This window comes from Typopeltis vanoorti, chromosome 14 (genome assembly GCF_054136105.1).
Source record: "Typopeltis vanoorti isolate ZY-2024b chromosome 14, IOZ_Tvanoo_1.0, whole genome shotgun sequence".
NCBI classification, from domain to species: domain Eukaryota; kingdom Metazoa; phylum Arthropoda; class Arachnida; order Uropygi; family Thelyphonidae; genus Typopeltis; species Typopeltis vanoorti.
This window is the reverse complement of record NC_143562.1, coordinates 27,227,689-27,244,162: the sequence shown is the minus strand read 5'-3', so window position 1 is coordinate 27,244,162 and position 16,474 is coordinate 27,227,689. Positions and strand designations below refer to the sequence as shown.

Here is a 16,474-nt window from a genome sequence, read left to right as displayed (position 1 = left end):
GCTACTTAGGCACAATTTTTACTGAAGATGGTAAACTAAATATAGAAATAGACAACAGAATCAGCAAAGCTGGTATCGTGGGAAGTCAATTGAATAAATTCATATGGAATAAGAAAGAAATTAGTCGGAACACTAAATTAGCTGTATACAAGACTGTGTTCAAACCAATTTTAACTTATGGATCTGAGAGCTGGGTCAGAAGTAAAACACTTGACCAAAGACTAGAGACCGCAGATATGAGAGGCGTGAACAGATGGCATCAATGGCAATATCATATTAAAAATGAGGATATTAGGAAAGAACTTGACATTGTCAGCATCCAGGAATGTGTTAGCAGAGCTAATCTCAGATGGTATGGTCACTTAAATAGAATGGGAGAGGAAAGATTAGCAAAACAAGTGTTCTCTGCCAGGTTGGCAGGAAAACGACCCAGAGGAAGACCAAGATATAGGTGGATTGATACGGTACAAAGTGCCTTAGACGATAGAAATATAAGATCTGATAATGTTGGAGTCTTGACAAGTAACAGACTGATTTGGAGGAAAATTGTAGATAGGAAGTTAGTAATGATGTAATTTTTTCATGTAGTACTGTCATATCCTGTACACCCCTTGAGGGTACATGGCAGGAATTTGATGATGATGATGATGTCAGCAGCTAGAATTTAAGGAGGTACAGGAAGTAAGTTGAATGTAGAATCAAGGGTGCATATTATTTTCACTGTTATTCATTATCATGGATCAGTTGTGAAGAAAGGTTTTATTAGGTCTGATTTTAAAATTGTCTTGAACATTGTTTGTCACTGCTTATCATTGTTCAAACATTTGACAAAATGCCACATGGAACTCTTGTTACACAATAAGAACAAATAGGAATGGATATGATACTGGTTAAGTGGATAAGAGGGTGGCTGCTAGGCAGATATCAAAAATTGTATAAAGAGTGGCAAGAACAGGTTACTAGTGGTGTGCCACAATCTTCAGTGCTGAGATCATTGCTGTTTAATTTATACATAAATGATATAGGAAATAACTTGAAAGGAAATATTCAGTTGTTTGCTGATAATGCAAAATTAGATAGAGTAATAGTTAATCAAGGCAATGTTGGAGAGCTTGCAAGACGATTTAAATAGTTGACAGTATCGGCAAAAGATAATGGGTGTCAGTTTAATGGAGAAATGTAAAGTTATGCTTTTTGGGATAAATTGATTGCAAGCTGTGTATCACACTGATGCCACTATACTTCAGTAAATAGATGAAACTAGAGATTTAGGGATGGTGCTAGACAGACAGTTAAAGTTTAGAGGACATATTGCTAATGTAGCCCATAAGATTATTTGGATATTGAAGAACACATTAACAAGTAGAGATAAGGAAGCTGTTATTCCTCTTTATAAGGCCTTGATATGTCCATATCTGAATTACTGTGCTCAAGTTTGGTCTCCTGGAATTCTTGGGGATGAGGAAGTAGCAGAGAAGATACAGAGGCAAGTGACCAAGATGGTGAGTGGTGTGTGGAATGTTCCCTATGAAGATAGATTGAGGGTGTGTGGATTGCAGAAGTTGGTTGATAGGAGAAAAAGAGGAGCCTTGATAGAAACATTTAAGTTGTTTAAAGGGTTTTGCAGGATTGATGTAGGGAAAATGTTTCAGCACTTGGCTGGAGGGACCAGAACAAGGAATCATCCCTGGAAAGTGAATGGTGTGGTTAGTAGGGATGTGAGGACTAGATATTTTGCTTGGAGAGTTAGGTAGAATGTATTACCAGAGTCAGTTGTGAGTACTTTGTTAATGGGTTCAAGAAGAGGTATGATAAATTACGTTGATAGTTTGGGTCTTCCATGATGAGTCTTCGGACTTCATGGCAGCATCCATACAACAATAATAATAACTACATTTCCATGGTAAAATAAATCCCTTCAATGATTATTCATGCTAGGCTCATTCAAGGTATACCAACTCAAGGTGCCAGGAAATTGGCAGTGCCTTTGCTCATGTTGTTTAATCTAAGTCTCAGCTCTGGGTTAATCCCAAATGGATGGAAAAAGGGAAAAATACTTCCATTGCATAACGGAGACTCCAAGACAGATGTAGCAAATTATTGACTGATCAGCATATCAGGAGTAATAGTCAAGATACTGGAGAAGTTGGTCAAGAGCAAAATACAGGAATGGATATGCAGAAATAGAATACTATATTATTTATTATTGGCTACTTCATGGAATCCTTAGACATATCAAAGGAGGTGCTAAACATCATGCCAAGCACTATCCAACATTTGCTCAGAATCTGTTATACTTTGCTTTGAACTCATTCACAGTAATGGCACTCATAACAGACTCTGGCAACCTATTCCACTCATTTGCCACTCTCCAAGTTACAGAAATTTATTAACAGGTGAAAAGGGGATGATATGATTGAGACACAAATTATTGAAGAGTTTTTACAAGATTAATACAGAGGAAATTTTTCCGAACAGGTCTGATGGTGGGAGAACAAGGGACCGTCTTTGGAAACTGAGCAAAAAGTGTAGTTAGCAGAGGTATCAGTGCTAATTTTTGCTTGGCGAGTGGTGAATGAGTGGAATAGGTTGCCAGAGTCTGTTGTGGGCACCATGACTGTTAATGAGTTCAAAGCAAAGTGTGATAAATACTGCACAAATGTTTGATAGTGCTTGCCATGATATTTAGGGCCTCTCTCAATGAGTCTGAAGACTCCATAGAGTACCCCATAATAATAATAATAATGTATCAGACTTTAATGCTGATTTATTATTGTACCTAGTTATTTATGAACATAAATATTTTTGTTGTAGTTAACCAGTCAAACTAAGATTTTACTAGTGTTACTTAAGACTCTTATATCAACCAAAATTATCTTAGATATTTCTAAAATATGTATAACAGAGAGAGAGAGAGAATGCAATATAATCATTTATGAATAAGAAAACCCAATACAGAACCTTTATAATATCCTTACAATGACTACAGGAGGTTACGTTTTCTGTAATTTGAGAATCACTTTCTTCTTAATATTGAACTAGTTAAAAAGCTAAGGAATATTAATATACAGACAATGCCAAGGGTTCTGTGGACTCGAGAGAATCCCTATGCCAAGCATTATCCAACATTCATGCAGTATCTGTCATACTTTGCTTTGAACTCATTCTTCAAAAAGGCATCTGACAACAGACTAGCAACTCATTCCACTCATTCACTATTCTTCCCCTGGTGGGGGGGGGGGGGTATGCATAATACTATGATGGTACTACATGAAAAGTTTCATCATTACTAACGTCCTACTGACAGTTTTCCTCCAGTTAGTCTGTTTTCTGCTAGAATTCCAGTATTGCCAGATCTCATGTTTTGATTTTTTAAAGCACTTCTGACTGCATCAGTTACCTACATCTTGGTCTTTCTTTGTGTCTTTTTCTTGCCATCCACATCAAATACCTGCTTTGCTAATCTTTTACCACCATTTGAGATTAGCTATGCTCACACATTCCTGGATGCAAACCATGTTACATTCCTACCTAATATCTTCATTTGTAACATGATCCCACTATTAATGCCATCAGTTTACTCCCCTAATTTTTATCAGGATAGTCTTTAATCAACTGTTCTACTTCTAACCCCTTCACCCTTGAACAGCTACTAACATTATACAAGTCACAAATCCGCCCAACTATTGAATACTGCTCCCACATATGAGGTGGGGCCCCAAAATGCTCGACTCAATACAGAGGCGGGCAATTAGACTTATCAGTGATCCATCCCTTACCAACTCTCTCCCCCCACTTTCACACAGACGTTTGGTCTCTGCAGTAAGTATATTCTATAAATATTTCCATGGGAAATGCTCATCCGAAATAGCATCAATAATTCCCCTGCTCAGTACTAAGCTCATTGGAACACATGCAGCTGCTGCACAACATCCCTTCACAGTACACCTAGAAACAAACAGAACAAATTTCTTTTCCTCTTCCTTTATCTCTGCAACTGCTGCACCGTGGAACAGTCTCCCACCTGCTGTGTTTCCCAACGAATACAATTTAAAGTCATTCAAATCAAATGTAAATAAATTTCTCCTTTCCCAACCCACCACCTATACACAGTACTAATGTACTATAGGTTGACCAATCAACCTCCTGTGTATGGGGCCCAACATATATAAACAAATAAAAAAAAAGCAGTCTCAGATCTGAAGTTAACATGGCTTGAACACTGTCTTTTATACAGCTAATTTAGTGTTTTGACTAATTTCCCTCTTATTCCATATACATTTCTTTTGACTTCCTACTGTACTAGCTTTGTTAATTCCGTTGTCTGTTTTAATTTTTCCTCCTCTTTTTACATGGCTCCCACCCATGAAAAGATTTTGCAAACCTTTAAATTCACACTGTGGGTGGACTAGGAATTTTTTTTACATAATCCAGAAACTCTGCTCTAGAGACCAAACATTGGAACTTTTTCAAGCCATTTCAGGCCTCCAGTAATCAGGATGGTGGTCTTACACCAGCTGATGAAATTCATCTCTCACCTAAAGATAATCACATCCATACCTACTTTAATGTTGTTTTAAATGAGAGGTTGATTAGTCCTGTCTATAGTACTGTGGATGAATGGAGAGTTGGAAAAGGAGCAACTTGTTTACATTTGATTTGAAGACCTGTATTGCATTCCTTACAAAAAAAAAAAAAAAAAAAAAAACATAGAGAAGGAACAGAAACTGATTCTTTGAGTTTGTAGTTGAATTGTAAAAGGGTATTGGGTACCAGCTGTACATTTATGGATTTGGTTAGGGAGTGGAGGAATTATTGATGCTAGTTCATATGAACACTTGCCATGGAAATATTTATAAGAAGATTCAAGCTGCTGAAATCAAATGTCTGTGTGAAAGTTGATGGAGTGAATTGGCAAGAGATGGGTCATTAATCAACCAGTTGCCCTCTTTTGTATTGAGTCAGATATTTACAGTATTCAAACCAATTTTAACTTATGAAACTGAAAGTTGGGTTAGAAATAAAACACTTAATCAAAGACTGGAGACCACAGATATGAGATTTCTGAGAAAGATTAAAAGAGTGAATAGCAGCATCAGTGGCAATATCATGTTAAAAACAAGGATATTAGGAAAGAACTTGACATTGTTAGCATTCAGAAATGTGTTAGTAGAGCTAATCTCATGTGGTATGGGCACTTAAACAGAATAGGAGAGGAAAGATTAACTAAACAAGTGTTCTTTGCAGGATAGCAGGAAAAAGACCCAGAGGAAGACCAAGATGTAGGTGGATTGCTATAGTAAAAAGTGCCTTAGAAGCCAGAACTATAAGATATATAAATTATAAGAATTATTAAAAAAATGTCATAAAACTGATATTGGAATTGTTGATATCAAACTTAGCTCTTTGCTTTATGCAGATGACGTACTTCTAAACACACTCAGTGCAAGCCCCAGGATTCCATAACTAAATTGAATAGCAGCTGTAACAAGTTTGGCATGTAAATTAGCAATAAAAAGACCACAACTGCGAAAATAGGAAAATAGGCATAGAAAATTTCAGCTACATTGTGAATGGAAAGCCTACAGAACAAGTAAAATCTTTCGGCTATTTAGGCACTGTTTTAGTGAAGATGGCAAGTTAAATCTGGAAATAAACAACAGAATAAGCAAAGCTGGTATGGTGGGGAGACAGTTGAATATATAAATTTATATGAAATAAGAGAGAAATTAGTCAAAACACTAAACTGGAGTATACAAGACAGTATTCAAACCAGTTTTAAGGTTAGAATCTAAGGGTTGAGTTAGAAAATAAAGCACTTGATCAAAGATGAGAGACCACAGATACGAGAGTCCTTAGAAAAATTACAGTCCTGAACAGATGGTATCAATGGCAGAATCATATTAAAAATGAAGACATTAAGAAGGAACTTGGCATTATTTGTATTGAAGAATTTGCCAGTGAGCAGAGCTAATCTAAGTTGGTATGGTCACTTAAAAGAACAGGAGAGGGAAGATTAGCATAACAGGTGTTTTGATGGCAAGAAAGAGACCCAGGGGACGACCAAGGTCTAAGTGGATTGATTCAGTCAGAAGTGGCTTAGAAGAACGAAATGTTAGATACAACAATATTTGAGTGCTGACAGGTGATAGACTAATTTGGAGGAAAGTTGTTGATAGGAGATTATTATAATATAAACTTAATCATATGGTGCTATCATAGTAATCTGAACATTGCTTGAGTGTACATATCAGGAAATTGATGATGATGACATTTTTTTACCAAGTTGAATATAATAAATCTCTCTCTCATTATTATTATATGTTTTTGTGTATTTCAACACAAATTTCAATTTATTCAACTGAAAAATTAAAATGTAAATAGATAAAGTTTTTTTTTAATATATATATATATATATATAATCTGTTTCTTTACAGATAATATTCTGGAAGCATCAGAGACAGTATTTGAAGATGTTGTAGATGAGTTTGGTACTATTCAAGGTCCAAAGCATCAGTTTGAACAGTGGAAAAAAGAACAGCCAGATTCTTATAAAGATGCATATGTGCCATTATGCTTACCAAAGCTTTTTGGTCCATTTATACGTTTGCAGCTTTTGGACTGGAATCCCTTAGAAGTGGGTTTGTTAATTTACTGTCATTAATCCCTTATTTGGAGCACTTTTATAAAATACTAGGTAGTTTGTCCTTTACAGGTTAATGAATTGGTGCACACAGAACCGGCGCTAGGGTCTTTGCCGCCCGCATGCAATTTCTATCTAAGCGCCCCTGTAACAATCCGGGCGTGTGTGGTTCTTTTACAATAATAAAAATTTAAATTATTTGAAATTTCTTAAATAAATTTTGACAGAACAGCCACATGTTGGTTCGCTAAATGTAACAAACCAGGGGGGGGGGTAGGCAGGATAATCGTTAAAAACCCGAATATTCAAAAAATTCTCAAAAGTTAAAGCAAATTTTGATAAAGCCACTTCACTTTAATCGTTGAATATAACAATACAGGGATTATAGTCTTCTCACCAACCCGAATCGCTAACAAAATTAAAATAAATTTTTAATTAAATTTAAAATTTATTTGAACTAAAGTTTAAAAAATTCTTGCATTTTACAAGTTACTAAATTCTTAGTAACTTGTAAAAATGTTTTAATAATTTTTATAAGGGGAACTATCTTTTAGGAAAATAAAAGAAACTCAAGATAGATGAGAAAATAAGAAAAGAATTCTGAAATAATTAGAACATTTAATATAAGTATTCAAAAAATAACATCTTTACAGAATAACAGAAAATAAATTAAATTACATAAATATACTTGAAATTTTTTTATTAAAATTTTAGGGTTTTTGATTTCATATTCACAAAATTAGAAATAATGGTCTTAACATCTAATTCCGCATATATCATTTTCAATAGCTATTAATGCCAAACTAACAAGCCTTTTTTGTGACATCAACAAGTTCACCGCTCGCTACACTAACAGGTAAGGTTAATAGTATTTTTAAAGCAATTGAAAAGTTAGGGAAAGATAAATTATTGGACACAATAAAATTAATAATATCGAAAGGGTTTTGAATATTTAAATTATCCTTCCGAAAAATATCCCGGAAAGCACATAACTCGTCTTATAGTTCTATTGCATTTATGTCTTTATTGTCGCTGTCCTTCAAGAGAATCTCTAAATCGTCACAATTTTTTTTGTAAATTTTCGTTATTAATTTGTAGTAATCTATACAAGAAATTGAAATTATCATATGTTTTTAGTTGTTCAAAACGTTCTATTAATGAACACATTGCAACGTCAAGAAGTGTATAAAACACATTCACTCTAAATTTATCCTCTGACGATTGTGGCGTTTCGTCATGATGCTCATAGTCAAATTGTCTTGTCTTCTTTCGTTGTCGAACTTCCGTACCAGTTTTAAATTCTTGTTCTCCATCCACCTCTTCACTCAGTTCTTTTGCCGTTTTTAGAACTTCTTTAAAATTTGTATCTGATCGATACTCTTGTAAGAATATTTTTAAGTTTTCGATAGATTCTAAAGCAAGTGTAATGTTCATATTTTTGTCTTGAAGCATTTTACTCACAGGGTTTATTCTGTTAAGTATATCATGCCCAGTTATAAGAGAACAAATAAATTTGTACTCCTTTATTTTAGCACATAATGTTTGTGCTTCATACTGAGTTTCTTTATTAAAATTTCAAAAAGTGCATCGTAAATTTCTCGTAACTGATATCGTAGAGGGCAGATAGCATTCATTTTACTTTCCCATCACGTTTTTGAGCTGTTTCAATGTTAAAATTTTTATGAACTTTAAAAGGATTGTCCAATGTTTGTAAGAGAATGAAAAGAAATTGTATATTTCTTGAATAATTGCAAAGAAACTAATTGTATCTGCATTCACTGTGGCTGCATCGTTAATGATTAAATTTAGAGTATGAGCAGCACATGCCACGTAAAAAGCTCGAGGATTTTTGTTCAAAAGCAAATTTTGGAGCCCATATTTTTTCCATTTTATATTTGCCCCATTGTCATACCCTTGACTTTGCATGTGTTCAATGGGAATGTTTCATTTTTCCAGTTGTTCCATTATTGTTGCACATAAACCACGTCCTGTGGAATATGATATTATATCTGCAAAACCTAAAAAGTTTTACCTGAACTTGACAATTCCATTGTCACAGGAAACAAAGTGAATAATAATGGTCATTTGTTCTGTTTTACTTGCATCGGGTGTGCAGTCTAAAATTATGAAATAATATTTAGATTTTCGAATTGATAAGAAAATTGTATCCCTGATTGTGTTACTAAAAGTTTCCAATATTTCATTTTGACTGTCTTTACTCAAATAGTGTACTCTATTGTTTCATTGTAGGGCCCTTTCAACATGATTTTACATAACGGGATCAAACTTCGCAAACAGTTCGACTAATTTTAAAAAATTGCTGTTATTCCTATCATATAATTTAGCAGATGATCCGCGAAAAGCTAAATTTTGGCTACCAAGGAATTTTATAATTTCAATCAAGCGTTCTCAAACACTTGTCCAATGTTTCTTTTGTTTTTTAAATTTTTATCAAGTTCCTTCCATTTTAAGAAATTTTTCATGTGAGTTAAACTAGTCTCATGTCTATGCAAAGTTGTACTTACATTTCTCCAATCGTTATAACCTTCTACAAGATGACTTGATTCAGTAGGTGCGAAAAGTTTGCAACAAAAGCAAAAAAACAGAATTTAAAGTTTCGGAATAAATGAGCCATGTTCTTGACATGAGCTCCCCATTTTCCATTTTTCTATTATAATATGTGTCGCCAAATTTATGACGATATGTATCTCTGGGATATATTATATTTTCCTTTTGAACAGGCCCCATTTCAATTAATACAACTTAATTTTTCATCAATATTTCCCCATTCACCTGGATCTTCTAAATTTACAGAGACTAACAATATGTTAGTTTTGTGGTCAACTGCAACTAAATCTTCTCCATGATTTAAGTGAAAAATGCATCTTGTTATCTTGTTCAATAGTTGCAATAGCACTTTCGTGCAAACTGGATGTTGTGCACGGTTCTTCAACTCTGATTTCTGATGTATCGAGTTGGTTACAATCTGTATCAGAATTTTTTAATATTTTAACAAATTTATTTTAACTGCTTCTTTCGCAGTATGATGCTTATGATTTTGTGCACCAGATAACTTTTTTTAAATTTTTGATTCTATTTCTATTTTATACCCACAAGAAATTATTACACAACACAGAGACGAAATAATAGTCTGCACTGCGCTACTGTCAGTAGCCTACTGAGATGCATACCATGTGACTGGTTAACTAGCAACAAATGTTTTGTATGAAAATTCGTTTCTGCGCATTAAAACCATTCACCGTTTCACTTTAGATAGACTGCAGTAGACACAACATTCTGCAGGCAAGCATTTAGCCTGCTCTCACTACAAAATTGTAAACAGCTGGCTGATCAAAGAGGCGGTAATATACAATTTTTTTTTTTTAATTTTTATTTGGTATCCAGCCTCATTTATTTTAATATTGATCATTGTAAAAATTTTTTGTTTTTATGATAAAAATTTTGTTTCTTAAAAATTAACTTGTGAACCGTGCCCCGGAAGCGGCACCCCCTTTGTAGCGGTGACTGCATGCCCACTTCTACCGGCCCTGGGCGCGCGCGCGCGCGCCACACACACACACACACACACACACACACATATATATATATGGAAAAGTACTTATTTTTGTTCACAATTGTATGTGGAATTTCGTTGAAAAGAATATAGATAAAAAAATAAAAGAATCATATTTTTCTGCTAATTTCAGTTATGTGGGTTGTTCTCTATCGTGCACATGCAGCTCAATATAGTTATAAACTAACAGTTGTATGAATAAGATATTTCTTGTTCTGCAGTTATGTTTATCATACTGGCCAGTTATTGTTGTTTAAAAATTCAAATAAATAAAATTTAAATGCACTGCTTTTTCTTTATAATTTTTATGTTTTAAGAGTTTTTTTATGATTGTCAAACAGTTTTGAGCAAAGCTGTTTGCAACATTCTGCAGATAAATCTTCAAATGAATACTTCATTATCATGAAATATTAATTTTTAGTATTTAGCTATCTTTAACTAAAATAATGAAAGTAATTTTAAAATACCTTGTTATTTGCAGTTTGTCATTCAGTAAATTTATTGATAAATTGCAAATATCACATTCCTGCTGTACTTTATAATGTAAGTTAAGTCAGCTAGTAGGCAAACTCATATCTTGTATTTGTCATTATTACATGGGGAAGAAAGGAACATAGCATGAAAACTTATTTCCATACCCAGCAGCTATTCTTGGGATCAGAACAGAGTAATATTACTTGGTCCTGCTTTCATCATCATATCCTAGAAAATATAGATACTGATGGTGCATCACAAGATTTCAGTACTTTTTTCTTCCATTGACATCTTTCATCGACATTTTTCTTTCAAAATCATCTGTTATGCTTTTGAAAATGCATAACTTGATCAATCTTTATTTATTTATTCATTTATTTAGTCTTTTTCATTCTATTTTTTGCTTGAAACACTTGTTGTATTGCAATGTTTTAAAAGAGATAATGTATTAATCTCTTATTCTGTTTGTATATATAGCACCTTACATTCACTATTTAGGCATCAGGGGGCTGAATCTGTGCATTTTTTGATTTTGATGAAAGCAGGTTAGTTGTCACCTTGTCCTTTATCTGGAAGAAAATATTTTAAAAAATTTTTCTTGACATCCTATCTGCAGAATTTTCATTTTAAGATGGTTTTAAAATTCATTCACAGCTTATTTCTAGATTTTTCCAGATTTTTATTTTTTTATTGCTAAAGATATGTATTTTTTGATTTCTTAGTTGCATTTTCAGACAAACTAATTTTTTTTGAGATAGCCACTGATATCTTAAAAAAAAAATATATATATATATATATATATATGTATGCTCCAAATCATCTTGATTAAAGCCTCAATTTTTTCAAAAAACTGTAAATGGCTGACTGAACTCCAAAAATTTATGTAGTGGACTGAATAAAACTTTGAAATTTTTATGAGTTGACAGATGGCTATAAAGCAAAATTAGTCCCATTCTGTTATTTTCATCCCTTTGGCCTAGACAGCCTTTTGAAATGAAGAAAACTGCAATTTTTTGGTTGTATCTTTTAGTGTATTTAGTATATCCACATAATCAACACATACTTTACTTTTGCTCCTTCTCTCTACAAAGCTTAAAATGTTGCATTTTTTGTCAAATGAATTAGCTTTTGAGAACTTCTCCTGTAATTGTTATTTATTTTCATGGTATTGATGACATCTTTTGTGCTCTAAAGATAACACCAGCAAAAATATCAGAAATAAGTTAATAAATATTATTTATCATTCTGTTTTGTCATCGATACCGTGAAAATAAATAACATGTACTGAGAACACATAAGACAAGGAGGAGTTGGGTTTTCTTCATCATGCTCATTAGGATCATTAGGAACAGAGAAATTAGTTTCTGATTTCCTTCTGATCTTATTTGGTATTTTTTCATCTTTCTCTCTCTTAGAAAAAGTTATTTTCTGTAAGCAAAAAGGAAATTATTCATCAAACACCTTGCATTCCTGGTTAATTGATTCAATGGAAAATACACTCTGGCTAAGATTGTAACATCTTTCTTCTCATCTTCTTATTCCACAGTTTTATTTAAGTTTAAAAACATACAGGGGTGCTTAAGGGTCAAAGCTGTATAACTGAGAGGAGACCTCCACATAGCCTTTCAAGGAATGCGGAGAACTGACCAGGGCTTTTGACCTAATGTCCTATCCTCACCTTCTCGTGGTGCACCCTGTTGGGTATCTACTTTGATACTGAACGAACGAGGATGGGCTGTCAATTTGGGATTTAGCTGACCAAATTGTATTCTTATTGGTTAAACCAAAATAAAAAATGATGGTACAGCATGACAAAATTTCATGCCGGCTGGGGCGTCGCCCGGTTAAACAAGGCCCCCGTTGTTTTTGCCAGGGAACCAGGGCAAACAGCGAAAAGTCAGCTACGGGAACAAATCTGAAAACAAACCCCAACTCAACATCACCAGAGTTAAAGATAGGTACTATCAACGTAAGAAGCCTGAATGGCAAAGAAATGGAGCTAGCCGAGGAATTAGATAAGTACCAGATCGACATAATAGGGGTGACTGAAACAAAAAAGACCAAAACTGGTGAGATCTTTCTGAGCAATAAATACAAAATGTTATATTCAGGCAATGACAATCAAGGAAAAGAAGGAGTAGCCATAGTATTCAACACAAAATACGAGGCTAATCTTCTTGAATGGCAGTCAGTCTCAAGTAGAGTAATGTGGGCAAATATGAGAATGGGGAACTGGACAATGAGACTTATTTGTGCCTATGGTACCACAGAAGGTACTACTAAGGTAGAAGTGAAGGAATTTTTTGACGCTTTAGAAAAATCAACTGACACAATGAAAAAGGAAAAGTTGGTCCTTGTTGGGGATCTAAATAGCAGAGTAGGAAATGATTGTGAGACATACAAAAATATTTTGCGAAAATTTGGAGAAAAGAGCAAAGCTAATAATAATGGCAAATATCTGTTGGATTTCTGCTGAGGACATGGACTGGTTATTACTAACACCATGTTCCAACATAAAAATGTGCACAAATTCACATGGAGAGAAGAGGCTAGGAATAAGAAAAGTCTCATTGACTATGTTATTGTTGATAGTGATGTTTTCTCCCTGGTGCAGGACACCAGAGTGTACAGAGGATTTGAAATTGGAAGTGATCACTATTTAGTCTTGAGCAGGATAAAATTGAATTTCATATTGAAAAGAATAACATGTAAGAAAGTTTTAAAGAGAATAAAAGTTGAGCAGCTCTCAGATGTGAACTGTAGACTAAAATACAGAAAGATTATTGAAAAGAAAATGAAAGAGTTTGAGAACAGGAATCAAACCTTGGAGATTCAGTGGCAAACTCTGAAGAAAACATAGATTGATTCTGCCAGAGAGGCATGTGGTGAGGTTGTGTGCAAGGATAAAAAAATCAGAACTCTCTGGTGGACACAGGAAGTTAAAGAGGCAGTGAAGGAAAAGAAGAAAGCATATCAAAAGTTCCTGGCAAATAAGTCAGCTTTTACTCTTACAGAATACAGAGACAAATGTAAGAAAGCTAAACAGTGTGTAAAACTAGCTAAACAAAAGTCATGGGAGGACTTTGGCAAGAATATAGAAAATAAATATCAAGAAGGTGGCAAAATATTCTGGAGGTTGTTGAGGAAGCTTAGGAATGGAGGAAAGAGTGCTGTAAAAAGAGTTAGAGATGATAAAGGTGACATGAAAACGGTAGAAAAAGATATCCTTGAAGTATGGAGTAATTACTTTGAAAAACTGCTAAATGAAACAAGCAGTGATGACAGCACAGTGGTAAAAAACACTGACCTGGCATATAGTCAGGAATACATATCCATACTTGAAGTAGAAAAAGCCATCAAAGGCTTGAAATGTGGAAAGGCAGCAGGAGTAGATGATATTCGACCAGAAATGCTGGAGTATGGTGGTATGAAAGTCTTACAGTGGCTGCACTGCATAGTTCATAAAGCCTGGATAGAGGGACGAATTCCTGATGATTGGAGTAGAGCTCTCATAGTACCCATATATAAAAAGGGAAATAAAACTGAATGTGAGAATTACAGAAGTATTTCCCTACTGAGTGTTCCTGGCAAGATCTATGCAAGTATACTTGAGAAACGGTTGAGAAGAATTGTGGAAGAAAAGCTTGGTGAAGAACAAGCTGGATTCAGGCCAAATGGAGGCTGTCAGGATCAGATCTTCACTTTACGACAAATAGTCGAGAAAGCATGGGAATATAACAAAGATCTGTATTTAAGTTTTGTCGATTTGGAATAGGCTATGACAAGGTGCCAAGAGAGAAGCTATTCAATACGCTACAGTTATATGGTGTCAATGGGGCATTATATTAAGCAATACTTAGTCTTTATTTGAGTTGTAAGTCAGCAGTTAGATTGAAGGAAGTACAGGAAGATGGTTTAATGTTAAATCTGGTGTGAGACAAGGATGTACATTATCCCCTCTGTTATTCATTATCTATATGGATCACATTATGAAGGAATGTGGTATTAAACCTGATATCAAAATTGTAGATGTTAATGTCAGCTCTTTGCTTTATGCGGATGATGTTATACTTCTAAATAAATCCGCTACAAGTCTGCAAGATTCTCTGACTAAATTGAATAGCTGTTGTAATAGATATGGTATGAAGGTCAGCAATAAAAAGACAAAGACAATGAAAATAGGCAGAATCATTGAAAATGTCAACTGTGTTGTGAATTGCGAACCTGTGGAACAAGTAAAACATTTCAGCTACTTAGGCATGATTTTTACTGAAGATGGTAAATTAAATATAGAAATAGACAACAGAATCAGCAAAGCTGGTATGGTGGGAAGTCAATTGAATAAATTCATATGGAGTAAGAGAGAAATTAGTCGGAACACTAAATTAGCTGTATACAAGACAGTGTTCAAACCAGTTTTAACTTATGGATCTGAGAGCTGTATCAGAAGTAAAACAGTTGACCAAAGACTAGAGACCGCAGATATGAGAGTCCTGAGAAAGATTGGAGGCGTAAACAGATGGCATCAATGGCAATATCATATTAAAAATGAGGATATTAGGAAAGAACTTGACATTGTCAGCATCCAGGAATGCGTTAGCAGAGCTAATCTCAGGTGGTATGGTCACTTAAATAGAATGGGAGAGGAATGATTAGCAAAACAAGTGTTCTCTGCCAGGTTGGCAGCAAAACGACCCAGAGGAAGACCAAGATATAGGTGGATTGATACGGTACAAAGTGCCTTAGAGGATAGAAATATAAGATCTGATAATGTTGGAGTCTTGACAAGTAACAGACTGATTTGGAGGAAAATTGTAGATAGGAAGTTAGTAATGATGTAATTTTTTCATGTAGTACTGTCATATCCTGTACACCCCTTGAGAGTACATGGCAGGAATTTGATGATGATGATGATTATAATTATGTGTGAGCTCAAATTTTTTTTGGACTCACATATAACTTTTTTGAACTTCAAAGTCAGTTGTTTTTAATTTTTTTGGAAACTGTGAAACAGTTTTTTTCATGAGGAAACTTCAAACAGTGATGTTAGGTATATTTATTCCACTATATGTATACATAAAACACACAAAAATGATTTGAAGTTAGAGCCTTCAGGATAGAGCACAAAATTGTTGAAAACCAAGCACTTGGAACACCAAAAGCAATTGGTCACCTGCTTTTGGTGTCTGGAAATAAAGCTGTGTTTAATTGTTAAACCCTCTAAAATTGTGAAAATTCTATGGATACACTGAATAAAAATCTTGCAATAATTATAAAAAAATTCATCCATTGATAGAGTAACCACATAACTCACTTTCTCGAAATACAAAATTATGCAGCTTCAGTTTAATTTTTAATTTAATGATTTCATTTAGAATGATCCTATTACATATTCTTAAATACTAACATTGCAAATGTGCTCTGATATCTTCATTATTAAATATAGTTCTGATGTTGATGCTATCTGATAATGTCTGCATTCTCCACTGTCTGCCAGCCATTTTTAAGTAAACTCTAAAGCTCATCATCTTTTCAGAGATTTAGACCCACTGGCCTGTTCTGGTCTCACCCATCTTTTCCTTTGTTCACCTTGGTTTCTGTGTCCTACAACCTGTAGCATCGTAGTATTTTTTATTTTATTTTATTTATTTTTTATTTATTATTATTATTTTTTTTTTTTGTGTACTCTTGAATTGTCCATTCTTTTGATATGTTCAATCCACTTCTTTTGGTATTTGTATACTTTGTCCAATATTTAGTCCGTAGGCACCGTTAACTATTGA

General features: G+C 34.1%; 1 protein-coding gene across 2 annotated transcripts in view; it reads left to right on the top strand.

Annotated features, from left to right (window-relative positions):
- The window catches only part of LOC150099324 (PAX3- and PAX7-binding protein 1-like), a 291,434-nt gene that overhangs the window by 142,297 nt on the left and 132,663 nt on the right, over nucleotides 1-16,474 (top strand). For both annotated transcript variants that reach the window (XM_090403794.1, XM_090403795.1), the window contains exon 12: nucleotides 6,438-6,637. In XM_090403794.1, coding sequence (XP_090259920.1) covers nucleotides 6,438-6,637 — 200 coding nt within the window. The remainder of the gene's footprint in view (nucleotides 1-6,437; nucleotides 6,638-16,474) is intronic.